General features: G+C 43.3%; 1 protein-coding gene across 1 annotated transcript in view; it reads left to right on the top strand.

Moving 5' to 3' along the window:
- Nucleotides 1–27633, top strand: part of GRIN2A (glutamate ionotropic receptor NMDA type subunit 2A) — a 144026-nt gene that overhangs the window by 82306 nt on the left and 34087 nt on the right. Inside the window, exon 9 of the mRNA XM_059716885.1 lies at nucleotides 14598–14785. Coding sequence (XP_059572868.1) covers nucleotides 14598–14785 — 188 coding nt within the window. The remainder of the gene's footprint in view (nucleotides 1–14597; nucleotides 14786–27633) is intronic.

The raw sequence follows: 27633 nt of genomic DNA, 5'->3' as shown, positions 1-27633 counted from the left end.
AAGGATGCTGGCACTGGTGTTTTGATCTTCCTATTTAATGTGGAGATTTTCCAAAGGCATTATTAGCGATATTTTTTCAGGCTCTTTTGATATTTTCTGTCCTTTTAAACAGATCTAGAAACTATGTCTATATCAAATACATCTATGCATTTTGGGTAGTTGTCTGAATAGCCCTAGACTTTTTCAGGTTCACCATTGTTTGATACGATACTTTATTAGTGGAGAAATTCCTCCTCATGGATGCCTCTAGAAACACTGTTGTCTTCTAGGAATTTCTTGTTGAAATAGTCATAAACAAGTAATCAGGCATCAGAAAGATGTTATGCCATTTGCCAGGTTGCCCATTTTCCCCATTAGACATGGCTGTCCAACATCTTATAGATTCATAGATATAGGGTCGGAGGGGACCTTGCAGATCTTCTAGTCTGACCCCCTGCCCTGGGCAGGAGAGAAAACTGGGCTCAAATGACCCCAGCTAGGTATTTGTCAAGGTAGAAGCCAGCACTACTTCCCTTGGAAGCTGGTTCCAAATCCTAGCTGCCCCGACTGTGAAGTAGTGCCTTCTAAATTCTAGCCTGAGCCTACTGTCTAACAACTTATGGCTGTTATTCCTTGTTACTCCAGGAGGCGCTCAGGGAAACAAGGTCTCCCCCATTCCCCGCTGGTCCCCCCTAGTAAGTTTATAATGGCCACCAGGTCCCCTCTCAGCCTTCTCTTTATAGTTTCATAGTTGGTAGGGTCAGAAGGTACCTGAGCAGATCATGAAGTCCGACCCCCTGCCATGGCAGGAAAGAGTACTGGGGTCAAACGACCCCAGCTAGGTGTTCATCTAGCCTCCTCTTAAAGACCCCCAGGGTAGAAGCCAGCACAACTTCTCTTGGAAATTGGTTCCAGATCCTAGCCACCCTGACTGTGAAGTAGTGCCTCCTGATGTCTAGTCTGAATCTACCCTCTGCCAGCTCGTGACCGTTATTTCTACTCACTCCTGGTAGTGCTCAGGGGAACAGGGACTCCCTCAATGCCTGCTGGTCCCCTCTGACTAGTTTGTAAATGGCCACCAGATCCCCCTCAGCCTTCTCTTGTGGAGGCTGAACAGGTTCAGGTCCTGTAGCCTCTCCTCGTAGGGCCTGCCCTGCTGACCCCTGACCATGTGAGTGGCCCTCCTCTGGACCCTCTCCATGTTCTTCACATCCCTCCTGAAGTGCGGTGCCCAGAACTGGATGCAGTATTCTAACTGCGGCCTGACCAGTGGCGCACAGAGAGGAAGGATCACCTCCTTGGCCCTGCTCATGATGCATCTGTGGATGCACGACAAGGTACAGTTAGCCCTACTGACCGTGTCCTCGTATTGGTGGCCCATGTTCATCTTGGAATCAATAATAACTCCAAGATCTCTTTCTGCCACTGTGCTTTCGAGAAGGGAGTTCCCCAGCCTATAGGTATGCTGTTGGTTCTTCCTGCCCAAGTGCAGCACCCTGCACTTGTCAGTATTGAATCCCATCCTATTCTCATTTGCCCACCCCTGTAACCTGTCCAGGTCCAGCTGTATCCTGTCCCTCCCTTCTAGCATGCCCACGTCACCCCAACTATTGGTGTCGTCCACGAATTTAAACAGGGTGCTTTTCACCCCCTCGTCCAAGTCACTAATAAAGAAATTGAACACTGCAGGCCCAAGGACCGAGCCCTGGGGGTCTCCACTGCTCACAGCCCTCCAGGTTGAATATGACTCATCCACCACCACTCTCAGGGTGCGGCTCCTCAGCCAATTTGCTATCCATCTGACTGTGTAGGCATCAATGCCACACTTGCCTAGCTTTTTAATGAGAATGGGGTGGGAGACAGTGTCAAATGCCTTCCTTGAAGTCCAGAAAGACTACATCCACCGCAACACCTGTGTCCAATGATTTTGTGACCTGGTTATAGAAGGCAATCAGGTTGGTCTGACAGGACCTGCCCCTAATGAAACTATGCTGGTTGCCCCTGAGCATCATCCCCACTGCTGACCCTTCACAGATGTGCTCCTTGATAATCTTCTCAAAGAACTTCCCCGGGATTGAAGTAAGACTAACGGGCTTATAGTTGCCTGGGTCCTCCCTCCTCCCTTTTTTGAAGATGGGGACCACATTGGCCCTTTTCCACTCAACCAGCACCTGGCCAGAGCACCATGAGTGCTCAGAAAGCTGTGCCAGGGGTCCCGCGATAACCCATGCCAATTCCCTCAACACCCTGGGGTGGAGAGCATCTGGACCTGCTGATTTGAACACATCCAGCCCTCCAGAAGTTCTCTAACTCGGTCCTCCCTGACCCTAGGCCTGACGGAGTCTCTCCTGAGTCCGTCCTGAATCTTGGTGGAGGAGTCCCAGTCCCTGCACAAGAAAATGGAGGCAAAGAAATTGTTTAAAAGGTCTGCTTTTTCGTCTGGTGCAACCACCATATTGCCTAGCGTATCCTGCGGGGGCCCCACATTACCTGGTGCCTTCTTCATATTCTCTATGTATTTAACAGATGTACTTGACAGATGAAAAGAGGTGTGACAAAGTCAGTCAGTCAGTGGTGCTTGGCATCAGTGTGAGAAGAGACTGATGAGCAAGCAGCAAGCCTTCCCACAGTGGCTACAGGTCCAATCATCAGATGAAGTTTGAATCATACTCTACTTGCTGGCTCACCTGTGGGCCTCAACCTGGACTCTCTGACTCCCTGTGATGACTGCACCAGCCTTGGCCTGGCTTCTCCAAACTGAGTGGTTGCGGGCAGGTTTTTCTCAGTTGTCAGTGGGAATTATTAATTTCTTGAGACCTTGACTGACCTTGTCACAGTATCAGAATTTTGGCCTTTCTCTGCATTGTGGGTGGTTTTTTAGTTGGCCATATAGCACAGCCTTCGGCAGATGTTTTTGAAGCACACGCTCCTCGTGTCTCATCCAGTGAAGCCTGCTAGCATCCATCATAGTCTGGATTGACAGTTGGCCCTCTCAAGGATTTGTTAGTGATCTGTTGGTCCCAAGCGACTCCAAGGATTTTTTTGAGACAGTGAAGGTGGAAGCTGTTCAATCTCTGCTCCTGCTTGGAGTACATGACTCAGCTTTCACAGCCATAATGGATGGTACTGAGGACATGAGCCTGATTAGTGGACACCTTTGTGTTCAGGGTCAGCAGCTTATTGTTCCAGATGCATAAGGTAAGTTTGCCAAAGGTGACAGAGGCTTTGACCAGTCTTTCCTCATTAGAGTGTCTATATAGTTTGACAATAAAAAGTTAATATCCAAATACGTTTTCTTTTTAAGATCTGATGTGACTAATGGATGAGTATTGATTTTTGAGTGTTCCATGCAAAAGCTCTGCTAAACAGATCATCCCACTCACTATTTTCTCTTCTAGTTGGCTGGGTTCAGTTAACTCCCATAATCAATAACTTCATTTAGTTTGGTTTCAACTGGCAGTGGTATTTTAATATTAATTTACATTCCAACACTTTTTTTGAGCTTCAGTTCATGCTAATATTCACTCTAGTATCTGCACAGTGAATGGAATTCATTGAAGTAAAGTCATCCAAAGCGGTGACTGGAAGAACAGCTTATACTGAAAGGAAAAGGAAAGGTAAGGTTAATACTGAGTGTGTGTGGAGGTGCAGTGACATTGTCTACAATATTACCATTCCATTATGACCCTTTATTCAGACACCTGTTAATTTAAATACTAATTCTGGAATCTAAATCCTTTTAAATTTATACATCTGCATGTTTTTTATCTACTTCAATTGTTACTATTAGTGCATGAATTAAGCAGAACTTGGCTATTAGACTGCAGCTGGAGGGTATGTATAAGTGTTAAGTCAATACAAATGCCCACTTGTGCAGGCATTCAGAAGGTTTATATCAGTCAAAAAATGAGGCATGTAACTTCACCCTTATATGTTACACTTAGACTATACTAAATTTGTGGAATGTTAGGTGGTGTTAAAGTTAGAACAGTCTGAGAAGGTGCACCTTAAGAGTTAATGATATTACTTGCCTGCACAGTTCTGACTTTCCTTTAGAGGGCTAACAAGCAGAGACTTGGCTAGGACATCTGAGCTTATCCCTGCTTTGGGTTGAGGACGGGAGACCTGGGTGCAGTGCATCCTTGGATACTGGAGGACTGCAAATTGCTTGTTTTACTTCTGTGGAACAGGCTGAACTTACCTTAACATGAGCTAAGTAGCATGACCCATGACCCTCACCTGAAGTGGCATAACTCTGAGATGCTCAGAGGGTCCTTAGCACAAGTTAATGAGCTTTAACATGCAGATACTCATGTTTTAAGTGTCTTTAGTATGGTCTAAGTGTATTGTTTAACTTAACCTGTACAATCTTTGTAGTGAGGCAGAAGCGTTAGTCAATAACTGACAGATACTTGTGAAGCAGTACCTCAGAGGATGTACTTTTAATATAGGTTAGGACCTATGACTGTTGCTTTGCTAAAGTGTTACTATCTTGGCTATACTACTATTGTCATGTTGGCCATCACTTAAAGTGTATCTTGAAAATTTTTAAAAACATTTATTCATTTCAGGAACAATTTAGTTAAGCCTCCAAAATAAAAATGATCCATGATTTCTTTAATCACAAGACATTTGAAGAAAAGATGTTCATTAACTTTATCTTATATGATAATAATAAATAATTTGCAGTTAGACGTTTTAATTTTTCTTTGAGTATTGACCAAAACCCAGGAAGAGAGCATATAAGAACACAAGTAAAGGATATTTCTGATCACAGTGAGAAAGTTAATGCTCATAAACATGTAACTGATCTTTGCATTTAACCTGATATTTTACTTTGTCCAATCTAAATGTGTATTAAAAATATTATCCAGCTCTTGTATGCCTATGATTAGGATCAATTTAGGAGCATAGAAAGAAAGATTGAAGAAAGGGGGGTGTGGCAGGGCACTGTTGGTACCTGCCACTTTAAGAGCTGGGTCAGGCCTCCAGCAGGTGCCTGATGGTGGCAGCCATTTTGAGAACTAGGTATATAAAAGCTGCAATCTGCTGCTGCCAGCTGAGGCAGAAATATTGCCTACCTGAGCTGCTGCAGGAACAACCAGGAGGTAAGGGCAAGAGCTTATGGGGATGTCTAGGAGGCTCTTGGTCCTGGGCATGACCTAAAACTGCACCCTGCTGGGTGTGGATGGCCTGGTGGGATTCCTAGTGGCCTGGGAGCCCCCAAGAAATGCCAGGCCAGTTACCACCGTGGTGAAAGGTGGGTCAGGGTGCCTTAATAACCCCAGATCCCACAACTAGGAGGTAACCCCATAGTAGGGCTGAGAAGGTGGACCCATGTTAGAGAGTGGGTTACAGGCTCAGAAAATGACTTGAGTCAATGCTGGGGCCAGGACCAGAAGGGTCAAAAGGGCCAGGGGCCCACTGTGAGGGATGCCCAGAGCCGAGGGCCTGGGGTTCTGGCTGGTCTTGGAGGTGAAGCCAGGGCCTGTATGGCCATAGGTCTTGGGGGGGTATGCCTGAGAGGAGGAAGAGTACAGGGAGCTAGGCAGCCCAGAATGATGGTGGAGTAGGCTGCCTGATAGGAGAGATCCAATTGGGGTCCAGGGTGGAGGATCATTGGGCCCAGCATGGGGCTGGAGACGTTAAGAACTGTGATGCCATCTGTGAGGCATGGGCTGCAGTGTCGGGGAGATTGGCGCCAGAGATAACACCCCCTGGCATCAGGGCAGTAATGGGCAGGCTCCCACATCATGCCAACAGTTTATGGAACAGCAAAGTTGTGGCAGGTGAGACTGGGTGGACTGTCCCATAAAGACAGGTGGGCAGGCTGGCATGAGACCCGGCCCTGAGAGTTTCCCCCTGTTACAAGGGGAATTTTGGATCTGAAGTTATGACAGATCCTCACGGTATTCATTTAGAAAGTGATTAATTTTACAGTATATACAATGCTAGTCCAAAACTGGAAAGTAACTTCATTTACTTATCAATACCTTTGATTTGATTTACAAAGGGACCAGAATATTTTATGTTCCACAAACTTCACTGTTTGACAGAAAGGAAAAATTAATATGAATAAATAGAACTGGAATCAAAATGTTTCCTCTGTTTTCTAAATACCACAAGGTACTCTGTATTTAGACATTTTCTAGAAGCAATTTTCTGGGTTACTACTCTGGGTGCATCTACACATGTGCTTTACTGCAGTTGACTAATTAGCTCTGCGGTAAAGCATCATCATCTACATTTGTGTCAGTATTAGGGTGAAGGAAATTCATTAACTCAGACATAAGATAGTACTTTCAGGGACAGTACTGTCATACAGCACAGTAACTAACTCTGCCAAAAGGCATGTGTAGACAGTGACAGGGCTGGCTGAGGCACGAGGGTGCTAAAGTGTGGGGGCTGCCTGCTGCCTAGCCCCTCATTTTAGGCAACCTCGTACTACAGCCGGCACCTCCAACACCTGATGCTGATATCCAGAGCCTGGCACTGTCCCCCTGTGTGTCCTGCCAGCCCAGGGCTACTCCACCCTCACTCACGTTTCTGCTGTACTGGGCTCCCTGGACTGCACCCGGGATCAGTTTCCTCCAGCTCAAATGGAGCCAGAGTTTATTGCATCACCCTAATTGCTTGTGTAAATGCACCCTGTGTCTTCTTCAGAACTGTTGAGCTGAATCCACATGGCCGTTATGAATTACCTCTGTGCAGGCAGGAAAGAACCTCAAGAGACATGTACATGGTTAATAAAACCAATTAACATTTTCATACAATATATATTCCTGTCTCTTGTGTTTTAAGTCATGACTAACAAAGAACCCCCCCACACACACACCTTTCAATACAGACATTCCATACCATCTGATTTCTCTGAGAGCAGATGTCAATAGTGAAGTGTGGAAAAATGATTATTAAATTGTTAAGTATTGGCAGCTTCGCAAAAAATTATTGTTCCCATCCCCAAATAACTGTATGATGTATCCCTATTCTTCTCTCCATGTCTTTACATATGCATACTAGGGGTGTGCGAAGTGGGCCCTGTTTGATTCAGATTTGGATTGGGTCCGAATCAGGGACAGCGATTCGATTCATTGATTCAAATCGCTATCCCTGGTTCGATTCGGCCGAATCCGAACCTGAAGATTTGATGCTGATTTGGAGAATCAGCAATTCTGACATACACACAGCTTTAAATGTTTTTTCGACATACCTCGAGGTACCAGCATGGCTTATGAATGCTTCAATGCTGGGGTGGATGGAACGTCCCATGGGAGAGTAGGGGGGGCCCTCCACATGCTCGGCAGTGAACCTGGAAGTAGACTGGAACTACTTCTGGTCCACTTCCGGGTCCGCCTGGGAGCGTGTAGCCCGCCACCCCTCCTGGCTTGGTGATCAGCTGCTGGGAGACCCTGGGTGCCCCCCTGACCCAGGAGGCACCAATCACTTAGCCAGGGGTCGTGGCCGTCCCCCCCGGCTCACTCGCTGACAGACCCAGAAGTGCTTCTGGTCTACATCCGGGTCTCTTGCTGAGTGTGCTGGGGAGCACTCTGCACTTCTGTGGGATACTCTATGCGCTGATGAGCCCCTGCTACCTAGAGGCATGTAGAAAAAACGTTTAAAACTGTGTCTATATCTGCATCTTTCCGAATCTCTCCGAATTGATTCAGAGGGTTCCAATTCAATTCAGAGAGATTAAAAGGTCCTCTGATTCAATTTGGATTTGGAGATTCAGCCACCGAATTGGGCCAACTCTCTACCTAATTGAATCAGGGACCGAAGCTTCGCACAACCCTAATGCATACTTCATTTTGAATGTTGTTACACTGTGGAATATGGATGTAAGCCACAGCTGTTCACCTTTTTTCAATGCATACTGCTCCTTTGGCACTAATAAGTGATTGAATTCGAAATCTTCTAAGATTGCTTGTCACAGACAAATCTGATTCCATTTTGATTTATTTAAGTAATGTAATATAAGTAATAAGTGATGTTTTTCTCTGATTTATATTTAAACTAACATAACTCATTTTTATGATCTCTGGTTTTAATTTTTTTCCCCCTCTTGCACCTGTTAAGTAAATGAAGGACACATTCTATTACCTTTCTTTATCAATGTTCTTAAATGTTCACATTACTTCTTACCTTAATTTGTTGTACTAGTTCAGGAAAAGTGTTTGAAATCATTTGACAGATATGTTACATACTAATGCAATTCTGACCATTTACAATTCATAAAGGATACTTTGCATATTCATCTAATGTAGCAGCGTTCTAAATCTTGTATCTTGTTGAATTCCAGTTTTTATCATTATATGCATCTAAATAATCCCCTATAGTTTATTTGGTCAATTCTGATTTCTTTTACTGTGGAGTTTTGTGGTGTTGCACCAAGGAACAACACTGAAGCAATATGTTCAGTGATTTTTATACAGTTACACTTTACAGCAGACTTAGCCTCTCAGTAAGAGGTCTGTGCATGTATATTTCCTACATATAAGCCATTATATGGTATACAGGTAGCTTAGATAAAATAGTGATTGGTGCTGTGCAAGTACAACAGATGCAGGGTGGGATTGTCAAAAATCCTATAATTTTGGATTGCTCAAGTTTTAGGACTCCAACCTGAAACACGTTTAAAGAATTTCAAAGTTTGAGCTTGTATTTTTATTTTGTCTGTTGTAGCACACTCATCCACCACCTCAATTAGACATCAGAATACTGGAATACCTGAAATCTTGTAGTCTTTTCATTCATTATCTAAATTCTAATTATACATTTCATTCTGTAAAACTGACTTTGTTTTCTAGTTTTCTCTAGTCAGAAATATTTCTCTAGTCAGAACTGTGAAGGGGAATAGTAGTATATAGACAATGAAACATAAAAATCATATGGAAAAATAAAGGATAATATTTTAATACTATGGATTTGAAGATTTCAATAGCATTTGGATACTATAGTTTTTGACCATGATAACAATCTCTTGGTTTAAGATGTAGGCATTACTCAGCAGTTTATAAAATAATCTTGTATCAGTCAACATCTTTAAAATAGTATTTTTTTCTGGGTTTTTCCTTTTGTACCCTTTGTATATAATGTATACCCTTTTCCTGTAACCCAGATGTAAGACTTTCTCCTCTGAATTACTGAGTTTTGAGTATTTCATGAAACAGTGATATTTGACTGTTTTTTCCCACCATTGTGTGTGTATGTGTGATTTTTTTTTCAAAAATGCGTGCGCGCACGCGCGCACACACACACACACACACACACACACACACACACACACACACATCTAGAAGCCAAATCATGCATAAAAAAATTCCTTCATTATTCCTATAGGTGAAAGGCTGGAGGCTGAAGCATGAGATAAGATTATAATCATTATTTTAAATTTAGAGGCACAGGTGCAACAGGCATGTTAGGGCAATGTAAGCAATGGCATCCTGTGAAGAAAGAGGGATATATTCTTTTCTTTTTATTCCCCACTTCCCAACACCAACCGAATAATCTTTTCTAAATGTTGAATCAAAGCACATCATTTTGGAAGCTAGCCAGTCTTGGGGGAAAGAAAAGAAAGCCCTTGTAAGCTCTAGACTTTATCTCTTTTAATGATTGCCTGCTCCTCCTTTGTGTTTCAAAGTTTGAAATTGGGTTTCTCCTCCTTCACTAAGTTTTCTAAATGATTAATCAGATGGTGACAGTTGAGCTGATAATTGTCCTTGAAGTGCTTCTAAAGCAATACAGGAAACATGAGGAGCAGCTTTGCTTTTTATAGTAGCAGAAGGCAAAGGACAATAACCTCATTCTGTTCCGGTATTTCTGTCATGTTTGACTTTATATGGGCTTAATGTGGCTTTTTCCAAATGTATAATTTTGGCATGCATCTTTGCTGAGATCCTAATCACATCTGCAGTAATAACTTCAGGGTTACATGCTGATTTGCTTTTTTGTTCCTGGAAGAGCAAGTGATACTTTATTAGTTCCCGCAGCTCTAGGTTTTTCACATCCAGAAATCAGGTGCTAATTATTTAAGCAAGTACATTGAATCCTCTCTTGCTGTTAAGTAATTGTTTCATATGGTTGCAGTCTTATGCCCATTATTGAGTTGAACTCCATTGATACGAGTGAAATTACAGTGACTTCTGCTACTGGTGATTTTCATCCAAAAATTCATATCACAATCCAAAATCACTACTGGTGACAACTGGCATAACTTAATTGAAGTCACTGATATTGTATCTATTTGGAATTTTTCTATAACTCCCTTTCCTTTTGTTTCTCACAAACTATGTTTGTGTAACACAATTTTCTGGGAATTTCTAGTTCATGTGAAATAACTCATTTTTGGTTTTGGTCTGGTAAGAACTGAGACAATTTTGAAAAAAAATGAAACTTGAAACTACTTTTCTACAACTCTACTTGTGACTCAGCACATGTCTTCAAAATTATTTTCAGCCTTTGGAGAAAACCCGGTAATCTTCAGGCCAAAGACCATTTTTTTTCTAAACAAAATTGCTGAGGGTTGAAAGAAGTAAAGCAAGTACTAAATGGTTGCACAGTACAAAATGCTCAGTTGGGGGCACCTGTAGACACATCCGCTGTGTTGGATAGAAAGACTCTGAAGGTTGCATTTTGAGAGCTGTGGCAGTGCTCAGGTTTGAACACAGTTGTTTACAGGTCTTGTACTAACTATAATTATTTGAGATTGAAATGCTTGCCTTAATGGTGTTACTATAATTTTTCCCTGGGCATGATGGTGATATCTTTTCCCACTTGCTTTCCCAATGAAATATTTCATTTTTCATTAGATACTTCTGGTGTTCAGTCAACTAAGAACTAGGATCTGAGTCCAATTCACAAGTGTTACACAGCAACATGAAAGTGTGAATGTAGCACAGGCAGACAAACGCACCCTAGTTTGAATATAACTGTCAGAGGTAATGGATAACTGAAGATGTGGCAGTGTACAACTGCAACCAAAGTAGGTGCCAAGGTCCCTGGAGTACAGGTCAGTCGCATCATACGCGCATTTAACTTGCACAAATTCAAGTATACACGGGGTTGGAGGGGGGGGCAGTGCTTGAGTTTGCACACAGCACTGCTCCTTACCTGGAGGCCCAGCCACCACCACGCTGCCAGCGGTGACTCCGTCTGCCTCCAAAACCTCCCACCGCCACCATGGAGCCATGCCCGGAGCTGTGTGGCCGGCTGCCAGGCGGCAGTGGCAGCGTGGTGGTGGCTGGGCAGCACGCAGCCATCCCCACCACCACTCCACACTGTGCCGCTGCCGCCAGCTGCACAGCTCTAAGCACGGCTCCACGGTGGCAGTGATGGGAGGTTTTGGAGGCAGAGGCAGTCACCGCTAGTCAGATCGCTGGCACGGTAATCACGATTTGACTATATGCAATTTTTGCCTTATGCGCTGACTTCAGAACATAACCCCCATGTAAGATGTGACTGACCTGTGCTTGTATATAGTCAGGGCATATCTATTTGTGCAATTAATGTGGAGCAATAAACTCTGGAGCATATTGAATGTGCGCCTGGGACTGCTGCACGTTGAGCTGGGCTGGAGCAGCTCCGGCTGGCAGGAAGCCCTGGGGGTCAACCTTTCAGCCTGGGTCTGCTCCTTCCTGGCTCAATGTGATGTGGAGGAGCTGAATAAGGTACAAGTGTGCTCCAATGTGGGGCTAGCTGGCAGGCAGCCCCCGAACTGAAGCACCCTCATGTCCCAGCCAGCTGGGGCAGCATCTGTGCAAACAGTGCCGTGAAGTAAAAAGCTCTGCAGCAGGATAGTACTTGCATTTACAAGTACAAGTTAATTAGTACAAGTACAAGTTAATTAATTTTCTCCTGTCTAATAGGGGTACACATGTAGACACGCAACATTTACTGTGGAGCTGATTAGCCTACTCCGCGGTAAACGTCTCATGTACATGTGCTTCCTATGTGTTAGTCTTGAGTGAATGTGCCACCATGTTAATGCTCTTTTTACCCAGGGTAGCTTGATTAAAGCTAACAGTTATGCCTACCAGTGTTACATCTTTATTTTGCTTTGTAGGCAAAGCAGCTATTTGCCAATGCTGCTCATTTTTTTCCTGTCTGAAAACTTCTATGTCAGTCTCCATAGGAATGAGAGCAATTCAGATCTTTTTGCCTCAGAAATGACACCCTTTCTCTCATTATTTTGATGCTCTATTTACTATTTACAAAGATTTTCTTCTGGGGATGGTGTTGAATGCACTGTATCAGTAAAGTTTGACATGCTATAATAATTTTTAATTGAAGATGTAAATGCACTCTATTAATGCTAGCCCTCAAAAAATATACCTGGGAGGCAGGTAAGAATTATTATAAGGCAGCTGGTAGCATCCACATATTGAAGTTGCCTAATACTTATCACAAGAATCTTTTTTCCAATAATCTCTTTTTAAGAAGTACTACAGCTTCAAGTGTTTTCAGAAGGCCTTTGTTATTTGACAGGTAGAAAGCCTTTGGCTAGAAAAGGGCCTTCTCTTTGTTCAATGAAATTCAATTCAGCTGGTTTATAACTATTAAAAAAACCGACCCCCCCCCCGCCATCCTTGGTTTGGATTTCAAAGCAATGGAACAGGACTTTTTTAGAGAGCTTGGCCATGCTGCCACGGAAGGGGCAGCAACAGGGACAAATGCTGACTAGCAATGCCTGGGACCAGTAGAAATGACAGAGGTGGACTAACTCTGCCTCATATGAAGAGGAAGATAGAGCCATTGTGGGGTAGCAGAGTTGCCAACCCAAGAAGTCTTTCTTTTTATAACTGACAAATCAGGAAACTTTTTACTTGAAGCCAAAAATGTTTACTGACATCCTTTTTTTACTGCCCAATCACAACCTTAACCTCACTGGCCACACTGTCCTCACCTTGGCATGGGCCCCCACTGACCACCTCTCTTCCATTCCTTCCCCAGAACTCTGTCCTGGCAATACTACCCCTTTCCCTGCCCTACCCAGTGCCTCAGACTATCTGGGGCCTCCTACTTTCAAGGAGAGCAGCCATTACAGGCAGGTAGTAGCCAATGGGAAATAGTGGCAGCACATGGGTCGCCGTGGGGGTAGGGGAGGTGCTACACAGAGGCTCCCATGGGCCCTGAAGCTCTAACAGAGACCTCTTTTCAGGGAGGCACCAAATTGCCTGGAGACAAGGTGGAGCTGCTCTAGTCAGCTGGTTCAACAATTGCATTAAGCCTCATTTCAATGAGAGATCCTTAGTCAAGCACACAGTTTCTTAGATTTTTATGGACAGTTTAATTTTTTTTATGGATTTTATGGAGGGAAAAACATTTTTAGCCTTTTTTATGGGTAAATTTAAGGATAGATGCCCACCCTGGGAGTTAGGCTCCTCCCACTACACTTTTGATCCAGTTCCTGTTTTCAGCAGTCTTTAACCTTCTGATATTACAGCTTTCTGCTGCCAGGTAATGTAGGCAGTCCTGTATCTCAAGTGGTAGAAATTTCTCCTGGTAGGCCTAACTGTGCTAGCTGACAGTTCAGGCTTTACACTTGGCTGGTGAGGTGATGGGGCCCTTAAAGCTTTATGTAACACATTCTGTTGTTATCTTTTTCTTTCTAAAAACCTTAGGAAATTACACACATGCCCCTCCAAACTGAGTTAAAGATGATTGGTTTATTGATATTGATTCTGACCATTCTCCCAGATGCTTTTCTCTGAGTTGTGCACATGGACACGCTCTCATGTTATCTGTAAAATGGCCCCTCTGCTCCTATCTTTTCTAACTCCATCTTGACTGCAGTCTGCACAGACTAACCCTTGAGGAGACTAATTCTCTTCCTTTATGTAGTGATGTTCTTCTGGTTTTATTTGTGGCTGCATAACTCAAAGGCAGTGGGGCTAAGCCATTAGATTCTGTTGTTAATTTTTTAGGAAGATGGGTCAAAGGTTTGCAGTTTTCCATAGCATGTTTTTCTATTCCTACTGTGCAACAGAGACAAATAATGAGGGTAGGATTTGTAAACCTTAAGGAAATATTTTTATAAGATTTTTAAAATAGAACTTATTTGTAGTCTTATCTGTAATACTTTACATCCTTTCCAAAAAGGACTAAATTTCCACATTAATTCTTTGGTACATTTTATGTTTGAAAAGAAAGATAAAGGTAAGCAAGTGTCAAAAAATAATTGAGTTGGGATTTCAGTCTCTTTAAATATTTAAAATAAAGCTGATGTGGTGGTCCCACCACATCTATTCTAAACCGTCTACTGGAATTTCCATTGCCCTTTAACATTATTTTTCATATCAAGATGCTCATTTCTTATTTTTGAATTCCAAAGGTACAAATGCATCAGGCCAACACATTTTGTAATTTACTACTTTGGTTAGCCCTGTTCTCTGCATTTTTAATGGTATCCCTTAAAATAGAAATGCAAAACTAATGTGTCCTATTTTCCTCCAGCAAAAATAGATGCCTTTTGTTAATTTTGGATTCAGCACAGCAGCTTGTAATTAATGATATCAAAGAAACCATATGATATTCAACAGGGTCCTGACTCAAGGACAAAAGCTGCCAGATAACTGCTGCTCCCAGAGATCTGGTTTGTAAACTGTTTTCTTTTATTTCAGGAAGTTGGATGCTTTCATCTATGATGCTGCAGTTCTGAATTACAAGGCTGGAAGAGATGAGGGTTGCAAACTTGTCACAATAGGCAGCGGATACATCTTTGCTACTACAGGCTATGGAATAGCACTTCAGAAAGGGTCACCTTGGAAGAGACAGATTGACTTAGCCCTCCTTCAGTTTGTTGGTGACGGTAGGGACATTCTTATTTCTTCTTTTATATATGTGCAAATGGTTATTTTTCTTTTCTTTTATCTTCACTGATACTCGTAATATTGCTCATTAAGAGATTTTCTTGAAAGACTTTTTCTAGATATTGAGAGAGGTAACCTTACTCAGTAAGGTTTGGAGACCCCTAATTTAAAATAGTTTCTGTTCAGCTCACTTTTTTTAGACAAATCACTACACTGTGTGCAGGGATGCAGGACAGATGTCAGCTTGGATTCAGCTTGGATTCTTTGCCTTTTCATTTCAGCAAATAAAGAAAGAGTAATTCCTCATAACAAGAAGTCTTCACCCCGGAGCAGATCCAGACTCAATGCAGTGGCATGGTTGCACCCCTTCTTTGGCTGTGTGCTGCATGTGCAGTGAGTTTTCAGAGCTCGCCAGCATGGCAGCACAACTCCTGCCGGAGCTCCACATGTACTGTGAGCTCTATGAGCTCACTGGCATGGGATCTGCCCTGAGACCCTGCTTTCAAGCAGCTAAGAGCTTGCTACTATTAGTTCTCCTCCCCGCACCTGTTGCATCCCTGCCTCCTCCCCCCCACCTGAATTTAGCAGTAGGGGAAAGGAGGGAATGAGCTATGGCAGCAGTACAGTTCAGGCCCTGTTTTCATAGAGCCCAGGGGCAGTATGCTGCTAGTCTGTCCTTCCTCTGCTGCCGAACTGGGGGACATGGAGGAGGGGGGGAGAAGAGCTAATACTAGCTGGCTCAGGAGCTGCTTGAAAGCAGGGATGCTTTGCTGGCCAGATGGTGAGCTCATAGTGTTCACAGCACGTATTGAGCTGTGCTGACATGCTGATGAGCTATGAGAACTCAGTGAAGTCTGAGATCGCAGTGAGGGGCTACAGCCACCCCACTTTAGTAGTGTGGCACATGTGCAATGAACTCTTTTCACTACACATGTGCCATACAGCTGAATGAAGTGTCGCTACACCTCCATTGCCATAGTCTTGGATTTGCCCATGTCTCCATCCATAAATTATACTCCTTAACAGAAAGAGCAGATAACATGTGACCAATAAGTCTTGAAGAAGGCAGGGTAGATCTGCACCTTATTGACTAACCAGTGTGTGTGTGTGTGTGTGTGTGTATACAATCACAAGTTTTCATGAGCTGAAGCAGCATCTGATGAAGTGAACTTTTAGTTCATGAAAGCTTGCTATAGCTATCTGTCACAACCCAAAGTTGTGATTTTTTGTTTGTGTGCACTTCGGCACCGCTAAATTATTTCCCGCCAATTTGTCGCTTTCTTTGCACGGTAGAGTTCTCTGCTGCAAGAGAGAGCTCTGGTGCAACGGGGGATTTCCCGCCAAATTGTAGCTTCTTTGCAGTGTGCATCTCTTTCTTGCATCGTAGTGATACATGCTGTAAAGAAGTTCTCGCCATTTGTATTGGGATTCACACCATGTTATTGGCCCACTCCTAATGTAGGCACACGTGGCGGCTAGCGATTGGCTTGCTAGCCGTACAAAAGGGTTGTGTGGTTTCCGCCCAAGTTGGAGGACTCCACGAACACCGGAGGAGGGAGGACGAGAGAGATTCTGTGTGAAGATCTCCAAGTGCTACGGACCCTTGCGGACCCGGCGCGCCTCCCCTAAGTAGGCAATAGAGGCAATAGAACCGGGTCCATGGAGCTTTCGCTTCTCGCCTCTCCCCGTCGCCGAGCACAATCCTAGACGTATCCCTTTCCTGTAATTTCGGACCCGCGGAGCCTAGCAAACTCCTGGGAAAACTTATCGGACCCACGGAGCCTAAGTAACTCCGGAGAAACTTTTCAAACCAAACTTAACCGGACCCGCGGAGCCTAGCAAACTCCGTGAGAGCAATCGATTTGTCAGAGTCCTCCAACGAGGGTTCAAGCGGGAGCTGTGCCTGGAAACCTGTCGAGCCTACACCAATACCATCTTGGGTGTAAGTAAATAATCTTTTCAATCAACCATTACGCCTCCGTGACTAATTCTAACTCGCATGCGCTAAACCGCCCCGCGGTTCTCTCCCGCCCCGCGTGCCTGGGCTGCTGGCCACAGCCCGCGTGCACCGAAGACGGGTCCGGTTCGACCCCGGCTTGCCCCCGGCTAGCCCATGGCGGCCAGAATGGGATCAGAATCACCGCCGCGCATGGCGACGAGGGCGGGATCGGGGCCCGGCCCGCACACTATCTACTTTAGTTGGTCTATAAGGTGCATATCTACCTTGACTTCTACTTGACTTCAGACTAACATAGCTAACTATGCCTCTGTTCAATAAATCTTGAATTCATGCTGACTTGGCAGAATTAGCAGAATCTGTATCACAATGGAATGTGATGCTTTTACTGTCCAGTTATGAAAATGCCTGCACTGGGAATGGCTAATGATGGCCATCACCCAGTTAGTACAGAAGTGTGTACTAAATGACATTTCATGGTAACTTCCCACTGTCCAGTTAGAGTGGATGGGATATAATGATTGAGAAATAAATGTACATTTATGGGCCATAAAGTGAACATCAGATCAGGATCAGCAGTAGGCTAAGACCAGCCCCAATGACAGACAAAAAAGGTAGTGAAATAGAACAGTATCAAAATATATGGGACCTCTAAATACTAGGCTAAATACTATGGCAAAATCAGGACATTAAGTTTCAAAACAGGAGACACTTAGAAAGCCTGAATGTTCCATTACACTGGTTTCATTCCTGTTATTATACCAAAAGACTGAAGTAGATGTAATCATCTTGTTTGATGGATTTTTGTCTGTAGTTCAGTGAAAGTTACTGATGGCACCATTATTGATCTGTTGGATTTGAAATAGTCTATAAAAGAGACATTGTTTACTTCTAGTTAGAAACCAGCTAAGCCAATGCTCAAAGAAATTTTTGTGCTTGCTTTTTAATAATTAACTGGATATTAAGTAGCTATTAATGTTTCTTTCCCCCCTTTTTAGTAAATAGTAACTGGCTCTTTTATAGATGAAGGACAATAAAGCAGAATGGCTGAGTTACCAAAAGGTAACACAGAGGGTGCCGCTATCAGGCTTAGAATTCAGTTTTCAGCTCTGATCTTAAGCTAACATCTGCTAGAATAGTATTCTCTGGCCAGTTCCCTGCATATCCTAAAATCTAATTTGCATTCATTTTGTAATCATAGCTTACATATTATTAACCAATAGCTTTTTCACCTTTTTCACTTGTCACATTCTCATATAAAGAAATAATTTGTTCTGTCAACAGTTCTGATTCTTTATATCAAAATTCCATGACTAATTTATATGTATTTTAGGGAAAATAATGAAAAAATACAATGATTTTTTTAAACTGAGCAAAACTCCTTTATCCAAATGCTGAAAATACTACTGCCGCTATACTTATTGTGTTGTCTGTAATTATCAGAAAGAAAATTTATTGAAATCTAAAATAAAAGAATGTGATCCATCTAATAGTTAGACATGCTAATTCCTTTGATACAATACATTGGTTATCTGTAATAATGATAATTATACTGATTTGGATGGAGAAGATTAGTAGAATTTTCTAATACCTACTCATATCTTGCTTGAATGTACATCAGTCTGCCCTAATATATTGCTTGTGCTAGGCTCTAGAAAGCATGCTTAAATTTAATCGAATTGCATGCTTTTCAAACCACTTCTCTGGGTTACCAATGATAAAAAAAAATTAAATGAAAAAAAAGTATTAGGAAATTTAAATGTAGGAAACAATATCCCTGCACTAGCAGCAGGATGGATTCAGTGACCTGATTGTTGTTATTCTCTCTCTAACTTTAGTGGTTTTACAAATACTCTTTAGCTGTGACCTTAGGTAACTCAATACTGAATGATCAGAAGGACCTTGAGCTCAGGCAGGCAGAGCATTCTGCTACTTCACTGAATAACTTTTTGAAGTTCTCAACTGGAAATGAAAAGTAAATGTATTTTTTTCAGTTTAGAAATAAAAAAGAAATTTCTGCATGAGTTTGTGAATAAGGTTATTTGAGTAAATGCACAAGTTACTAATTGCATACATATTTTTCTCACATATGCAGATTCTTCAGGATAATTTTTTTTTCTGTAGAATTAGGCCTATGGAACAGCAAAATGCCCAGCAGTAGCAAGTTATTATTCAGTATCTATAATAGAATAATTATCTCTTGTTATGGAGTAGTTTGGTGAGTGAGTATAAATTTGAAGAGTATCAGAACATAAGGAAAAACATCTTAATGCACTGTAGACACAACCTTTTAATAAGAATACCTTGCTAATGGGAAAATCTTTTTCATTACATTTGCCAGTTATTGGAATAGAAGCAAGTCATTGTATAGTTCACATGCATATATGGATAAAGCTAAAAAAAGTCATGATTTCATGCATTTCCCTTCCTTATCCTTAACATTGAGATGGATTCCTTCAGTACATGTTGTCCATATGATTTATAAAGCTGTAACCTGGGTGGTACACAGAAAGGTACCTCCTCTCCAAATGAAGGGATGGATATTTTTATGAATTCACCCATACCCACTCTAATTAACCCTAAACCCACACATAGGCCTGGTTCCCTGTGGCCTTCAGGTTAGACTGCAGCCCTGCCCCTTGTTTAGTGCCCTCCAGGCCTGAGGAGGAGGGAGCACTCATGGATAAAACAGGGGTTAGTTGACAGGCCAGTAACAAAATGACTGGCAGTGATGGGTCAGTAGTTAAATATTCACAAAAGAGGTTACATCAAATACAATACATTTGCATAAAACAATTCATACAATAAATACCAATACTGGGCAGCTTATAACAGTCTCCTAATACAGTTATAAAGGTGCAGGGTTACCCCAAGGATCCCAACAGCATACAGGAGGAAAAGAACAGAATGCAACTGTTGCACACAGGTGTGCCCAATGAAGAAATGGCAACCCGGTGGGGACCCTGTCATCCTATAGGGCACCCTTAACTCTGCTCAGGCTACTCAGCTGGCAGGGCCCTAACCTGGGGATTCCCCCCTGGCAAGCCAGAGCCCTAAACTCCTATCCTTGCCTCAGGGTGAATTATCCCCCTCCAGACAGAGGCTTCCCCTCCATTACCTGCAGTGTGATGGGGCCTTCTCCCCTGTGGGAATCCCTTGTCCGGGGGACTCATAACTCTCTACGGCCTGATAGGGCCTGACTTGTCTACTAGGGGTGAGGCATCTCCTCCCTCTGCAAGGAGGCCCCAGCTGCCTTGTGCAGCTCTCCCAGCCTGTTGGCCTGCTCTCTGCCCCATGCACTATCTTGTGCACCGATGGTCCTGCTCCTGCCTTGTGCTGGGTTGGAGACCCATGCTGTCTCATGCAGCAGCTGAGGTCCCATCCTCTCCCTGACCCTCCATGCAACAGCCTGTGCTCCACCACTCTTGCCCCATGCAGGAGGTTGGAGACCCGTGCTACCTTGTGCAGCAGTTGAGGTCCCATCTGGTCTTGGACCCTCCATGCACCACCCTGTGCACCGTCATCGAGGCTTTCTCTGCAGTGGAGCTGGGGTACAGCTGCTTCCCATCTGGTGAAGATGTCTTCTGGGTGATTCTGGGGCAACTGCTCCACCCCGCTGGTCAGCTACAACAGCTCTGCATCAGCCCTCTTCATCGTCCCTCATCAAAGCCGCCCATGTGCTGGGGACACTGGCTTTTTATCCTGTTAGAAGGCTCTGCCCCCGGATTGGGAGCAGACCAATAGGAAAGCCTGAGGGGTTAGCTCTCCCTCAGGTCCTCCTCTTCACCTTGCCCCTATGTCAGGGTGGGGTAAGCCTTTCTCTTTTCCTTTCTGATCGGTGGGGAAAGGGAATGCCCCCACCAATCGCACTGAGCCTTTTGGCTCAAACTGGTAAGCCAGGCTGCTACTGGCAAGCCTGCCACAAAGGTTTATGATGCAGCGATTTAGGGGCCTTAGAGCCCCACTAATGCAAAGCTCCACTTGAGATAAATTATCTTGCTTCGCAAGGTTAAATACTTGGACGGCTCCAAGCGCCAAAATAGCTTGTGTATCTCTACACTGTACTGCATGCCTCAGCTGTGATTCTGTTCAAACAAACCTGTTATGATTTACATGGGCACCATCCTCACCTTACTTACTGACATGGAACATCAAAATCTTGTTGAAGCCAAGAGAGAGAATAGGAAATTAAAGAATAACTACTTTGTCTTGCTGATGGGGTTATTGCCAATATCTTTCATCGTTTAGGTTGTCAAATTATAGTTGGTCTTTTTTCAGGAAGAAGAAGATGAAGACCAGGTTGCTGGGGCCCACAAAAATTGCTACGGGGCCACTAGAGCTTTATTAATAAACTTAGTGAACAGTTGTGGGTTTTTTCCCGGTTTAGTGGATACAGTGAGTGAAGTATGCTTATTGGTAAATGCTTGATCTTGTGTGTCTCAGTAGTCTCATTATCTGTACAGATTCCAGCTTTATAAATAACAGCTGTAGTTTTATTTAAAATAATTGACTATTTTTCAAGATCCTTCCCTAAACTGTAGTGCAGCCTGGTATACACATGGGGTAAGCTTTCATCGTTTTCACAGAGGGCATGCTTTCATTTGTCTGTTAGTGGGAAATAAAATACCCCTTGGTCCTAGTAGTGACTATGTTTTTAAGCAACATAAGTGTTGTTATGCCTTTCTAAGATGTTGTTTGCTATGAACTGGTTCCATTGTTGTGGCCATTGACTGGACCTTCCTCCCTGAGCGGCAGAAATATATCATACCCCAAAGATTATGCCTTGAAGAATTACACAACTTCCATTCTTATTTCACTAATAAAAGTTACTTTTTATAGAGAACAGTAAGGCAATCTAGCTTCCCTAGGAGGCAATGCACTGCCCTGGTAGCTTTCAAACTACTCTTTTATGATGTTCTTTAGTATAACTAGCTGAATACAGATGATACATTTTAGCCTGAATGAGCTGTGTGAGTGGATATAACAATGTGTATCATTATGATTGGCACTGGATATTAAAGATCCAGAAAAATATGAATGTGATTAAAAGTACATGTTTACAATCTGTGCTGCTTAGCTGGTACATGCACATTCCCAGTGATCCTCTACTGGTATAGAGAGGTTCCTGATCCTATTCCACCTCTTAACAAGATATGTGGATTTAGGTCTCAGGTGTGATTCCACCCTGTCCTGCTCAAACACTGAAATGGTGTGAATGTACCTACAAATGTAAGTATTCCAAAAGGCAGTATTAAAATGTAACATCTAAGCTTTATGATTGTCACAAAAAGAAGTAAGCAGGAGAAGGAGCCTGCTTTTGCATCCACCTTTTTCATTAACTCTTTTTCAGGGACTGGAGCAGGATGAAATGGAATTACACTTAAGTTTCTAAATCCATGGTGGTGCCTGATAGGAGGAATAGGATCTGGCCTTTAGTGTCCTTCTTAACCAGTGGGTGGAATAAATGTAGGTGGAGAAAATGTGTGTGTAAATGCAGTATGTCTATCCAAATGAGAATGACAGATAAGGTAGTATTGGTAGCCAGGCTTAGCAGTTTTTTATTCAGCCTTATTAGCGGAGTCGTGCTAACTGGTTTTTAGAACCTGATTAGTTCACAGCTGTTAATTACTCAGTGTTTTTTAGACTTTCAATAAGTTAATAGTAAACCAGAAAAGATAAGAGGTAATTGTATCATTTTGGGGATGCCAGGGAAAGGCATGCAGCATAACAAGTCAGGTTGAAAGCTATGGGCTGGTTGCACTAAGTGTTCTATAATACAGGATTCTGACCCCTCTCTTCAGGGTTGAGGAGGAACCCCTTATTTCAGTTAAAACATTTATCAAGTAGGTGATAAGATGGAGTCAGTGTAGCAGAATCGGCTCCTAATTTTGGAAACATGTACAGGTTGTACAGTATTTGGAAGCAGATGGGTCTGATACTGTGCCCCCGCCCAGACCCAGGAGGCACTAGCTGCCCTGCGCACTCCCTGGTGGATCCAGAAGTGGACCGGATGTGCTTCTGGTCCACTTCTGGGTTTGCTGCTGAGCATGTTGCCAAGCGTGCTGAGGAAACCCTTGCACTTCTGTGGGACACTCGATGCCCCCCGCATTGCAGTGTTCATAAGCTGTCTGCTGCCTACAGGTATGTAGAAAAAACATTTAAAGCTCTGTCTATGTTCGAATTGCTGAATCTCTCTGAATCAATTCTGAACGTTCCAATTGGAACTGGAGCGATTAAATGGTCCTCTGATTCGATTCAGATTCGAAATCGGGCTGAATCTCTGCCGAATCAAATTAGGGACCAAAGCATTAGTAGCACAGCCCTACTGGCTACTTATGAATAATAGAACGATTTTCAACACTTACAATAACTGTTTTTCTGTGGTTCTATTTGAGACTCCAGGATGACATGGTAACAAAAACCAGCACCGGCCAAATCACGGTTCTAGAATGAATAGATAAACTACTATGGTTCCATTTCAGTCACAAACTTCCAATTGGGAATCATTTTCAACAGGTGGGCACAATTTTGCCCGCAGCATTAGACCTATCTACTTCCAAATACTGCACAACCTGTACATGTTTCCAAAATTTGGAGCAGATTCTGCTACACTGACTCCATTTTAGCACCTATTTGATAAATAGTTTCACTGATATCAGTGAAGCTGTTTGTGAAATAAGCGGTTCCTCCTCAACCCTGAAGAGAGGGGTCAGAATCCTGTATTATAGAACACTTAGTCCAACCATCCCATAGCTCTAGGTCACTTTGAGGTGCCAGGGAAAGGCATGTAGCATAACAGGTCAGGTTGAAAGCTATGGGGACAGTGACCACAATTCACCTTCACCTAATGCAGGAGCTATACGATCCCACTAAGGGGAATGCCCTACTGGACTTGGTGTTGGCTATGGGGCATGACCTGGTAGGGCAGCTGCAGATCTGTGGTCACTTTGGGGACAGTGACCACCATTCAACAGAATTCACCATATAGCATAGGGTGTGTAAGATAACTAGTAGGGCGTAAGTGCTTGACTTTAGGAAAGCTAACTTCAATGCGCTCAGGAGTTTAGTTAATGATGCACTGTAGGATAGGAGGATTGGAGAGATGGGAGTTCAGGAAAAGTGGTGGTTCCTGACGGAAGCAATCCTTTGGTCACAAAGGGAGATGATCCCAGTGTGAGGGAAAGGGGGGATGGGGTGGGATGGGCCCCAAAACTTCCATGGCTAAACAGAGAAATCCAGAGGAGCCTAAGGGCAAAAAAGAGGCATATAGGTGGTGGAAGCAGGGAGAAGCAATCTACTTGGCCTGCACTTGCAGGGAGGCAGTTAGAAAGGCGAAAGCAGCTACAGAATTAAGATTAACAACAGATATTAAAGACAACAAAAAGTCTTTTTTTAAATATGTAGGGAGTAAAAAGAAGGCACAGGGCAGCATAGGACCTCTACTGAATAAGCAGGAGCAATTAGTGACAGATAGGGGGGACAAGGCTGAGCTCTTCAATGAGTTTTTTGCCTAAGTGTTCTTGAACAAGGGTCAAAATAATCTCCCAATGGATTCTTAGTTTGGCACCAGAGGGACACCAGCTCACCAACTGTCGACATTGACTTGGCACAGAGTCACTTGGATGGACTGGATGTGTTCAAATCAGCAGGCCCAGATGAGCTTCATCCCAGGGTACTGAAGGAACTGACCAGTGTCATAGTAGAACCACTGGCATGGCTGTTCAAGCACTCATAGCTCAGAGCAGGTCCCGGAGGACTGGAAAAGGGCCAATGTGGTCCCTATTTTCAAGAAGAGGAGGAAGGAGGATCCGAATAATTATAGGCCAGTCAGTCCCACTTCCATCCTTGGAAAAGTCTTTAAAAGATTATTAAAGATCATATTTGTGCGAGTCCAGCAGGAAATATAATGCTGCAGGGCAACCAGCATGGATTCGTAGCAGGCAGATGATGTCTGACTAATCTGGTTTCATTTTATGACCAGGTCACAAAATGCTTAGATGTAGGAGCAGAGGTGGATATTGTTTTCTTAGAATTTAGGAAGGCCTTTGATACTGTATCTTATCCCATTCTCAGAATAAATTAAGAGGCTGTGACTTAGATGCTTACATGGTCCGGTGGGTGGTAAATTGGCTTGGGGAATCGCACTCAGAGTGGTAGTAGATGGGTTGGTATCGACCTGGAAGGATGTGGGTAGTGGGGTCCCACAGGGCTCAGTCCTCAGGACCTGTACTCTTCAGTGTCTTCATCAGTGACTTGGATGTGGGTGTGAAGTGTACTCTGTCCAGGTTTGTGGATGATACTAAATTGTGGGATGAAGTGAACACTCTGGAGGGTAGGGAATGATTGCAGACAGACCTGGACAGGTTGGAAAAGTGGGAAGAACACAATAGGATACAGTACAACAAAGACAAATGAAGAGTGCCGCACCTAGGGTATAAAAATATCCAACACACCTACTGGCTGGGGAATGACCCTCTCAGCAGCACAGAAGGGGAAAGGGATTTTGGAGTCATAGTGGACTCCAAGGTGAACATGAGTTGTCAGTGTGATGAAACCATCAGCAAAGCTAACCGCACTTTATCATGCATCAGCATGTGCATGACAAATAGAACCAAAGAGGTGATACTTCCCCTCTATGCGGCATTGGTCAGACCACAGTTGGAGTACTGCATCCAGTTCTGGGCACTGTACTTCAAGACAGATGTGGATAACCTCGAGATGGTCCAGAGGATGACCACTTGTATGGTTAAGGGTTTACAGGACAAGCCCTATATGGAGAGACTAAGGAACCTGGACTTCTTCAGCTTCTGTAAGGGAAGTGCTGAGAGGTGATCTTGTGGTCACTTACAAATTCATTAGGGGGGCACAGCAAGGAACTGGAGATGCTCTGTTTACCAGGGCACTTCTTGTGGGGTAACAAGGAGCAGTGGTCACAAACTGATAGAGAGCAGATTTAGGTTAGACATCAGGAAAAACTTATTCATGGTAAGGGTGGCCAAATCTTGGAATGGGCTTCCAAGGGAGGTGGTGCTCTCCCCTACCTTGGGAGTCTTTAAGAGAAGGCTGGATAGGCATCTGGCTGGGGTCATCTGACCCTAGTACTCTTTCCTGCCCAGGGCAGGTGGTTGGACTTGATAATCTGTTGAGGTCCCTTCTTACCCTAGCATCTATGAATCTAAGAAAGCTGTGTCTGTGACCAAATCGCTGATTCTCCAAATCAGCATCAAATCTTCAGATTCGGATTCGGCTGAATCAAATCAGAGGCAGTGATCTGAATCAACTAATCAAATCACTGTCCCTGACTCAAGCCGAATCCAAATCCAAATCAAATAGGGCCTACTTCATACACCCCTAGTAGCCAGTTCCTTCTGTCAACCCTTCCATCTCCATAACGTGACAGTTTTTCCCATTTGGACCTCCTCCTTCAGGAAGATGAAGCAATGCCCTAGATGACCCAGAAGAGGATGTGAATCAAGAGCATTCAAATTTATTGGCAAAAAACTGAACTCTAAAATATGGAGGCTGAATTCTGTCCTAATTGACACCCTGTAAAGTCCCATTAGTTTTAATGATTCAGGAAAGAATTGAATTTGAGGTCAGTGAATACAATCAGTGTAGCAGGCCTATCTGTGTGTGTGCGTGTGTGTGTGTTTGCCACGAAGGATGCAGATTGCCAAGAAACATGAAAAATGGTATGAAGTTGTATTAGTTCAGTGCAGGGGGGCTGGATCCAGTGCTCTGTAAGATCCCTTCCAGCCCCTAAAATCTATGAAACTATGAATCTAGTTTGGAACCTGCATGCAAATTAGAGAATGAAACCCCTCTGTGCTTTGCCTTGCTCTGCTGTTCACTCTGCACTTTCCCTCCCCATCCCACTGCAGATTCGTGACCAAACAAGATCTATGTTTGGGGGGGTTAAGTTACAAGAAGATTGTTCTGGTTGATACATTCATAAGGTCAAGAGTCAGTGCTACTGCAGAGAAGGTAGCATGCAGAATGAGAATCATGTATACCAGGACAGTTTTTTGTTGTAATGGTTTATAGCCGGCTGTAGTTTGGATCTCTGCAGTTGCTGAAACTTGCTGCCTCCTTTGTTCCAGGGAGTTAGTAGCTCTGTCCAAACTCCTGCAAACTGTGCAGACTAGATGTCCTTGGATGGGAAGTTTCAAGAAAGCATGCAATACAGCATGGAAAAAAAATGACTTTCACAGTGTAATTCCCAAGTAACTCTCCATCATGCAAAGCAGGATTTTTGGTATAAGACAGGGAAATGGTTCTTCACTGAAGTCAGATTTTTCTGATGGGTCTGCTGCAGAGTCACAACCTCCAAACATACAGATGTACACAGCACTATCCATTCATGCAAGTCAGTCATAGGTACCTTTTTATTTAATAGTTCTCATAATACAAACTCCTCTCATTCACACTCTAGAAAGTAGTAATCTGCTTTGGAAATGTCACAGTGCCTGCCTCAGCCCTCATAGATCAAGACTGTAGAATCCTCTATATTCACTTTTTTGAGGCTATCAGGCTGGGGTTCTTTTGGTTGGTTTATTTTTGGAATTTTGTTCCTATTAAGTTCTGTTAAGATCACACAGTTGTGTCTTATCTTACATAATGGTGGGGATGAAAGGTCATAACACCTTGCAGGATAAAAAGCTATCTTTTGTGAAAAGCAGATCAAACGTTAAAATGTTTCCTTTGGATCAAAAAGTAAACTAAAACAAGAATTTATTTTTCTTTACATTTGAGGGTAATAAAATAGATTAAAACCAAAGTAACTGCCTGACGTAATTTGCTCTCAAGTATATATGGTTCAAAGATTGTTTTGATTAGTTCCCTTGGTGTTTATCTTTTAAAATGTGTGGAGGATTGGTGCAAAGGACTGAA

This window comes from Alligator mississippiensis, chromosome 13, assembly GCF_030867095.1.
Source record: "Alligator mississippiensis isolate rAllMis1 chromosome 13, rAllMis1, whole genome shotgun sequence".
Lineage (NCBI taxonomy): Eukaryota > Metazoa > Chordata > Crocodylia > Alligatoridae > Alligator > Alligator mississippiensis.
Note: the sequence above shows the minus strand (reverse complement) of the source record. Positions and strands in the feature narration are given on the sequence as shown.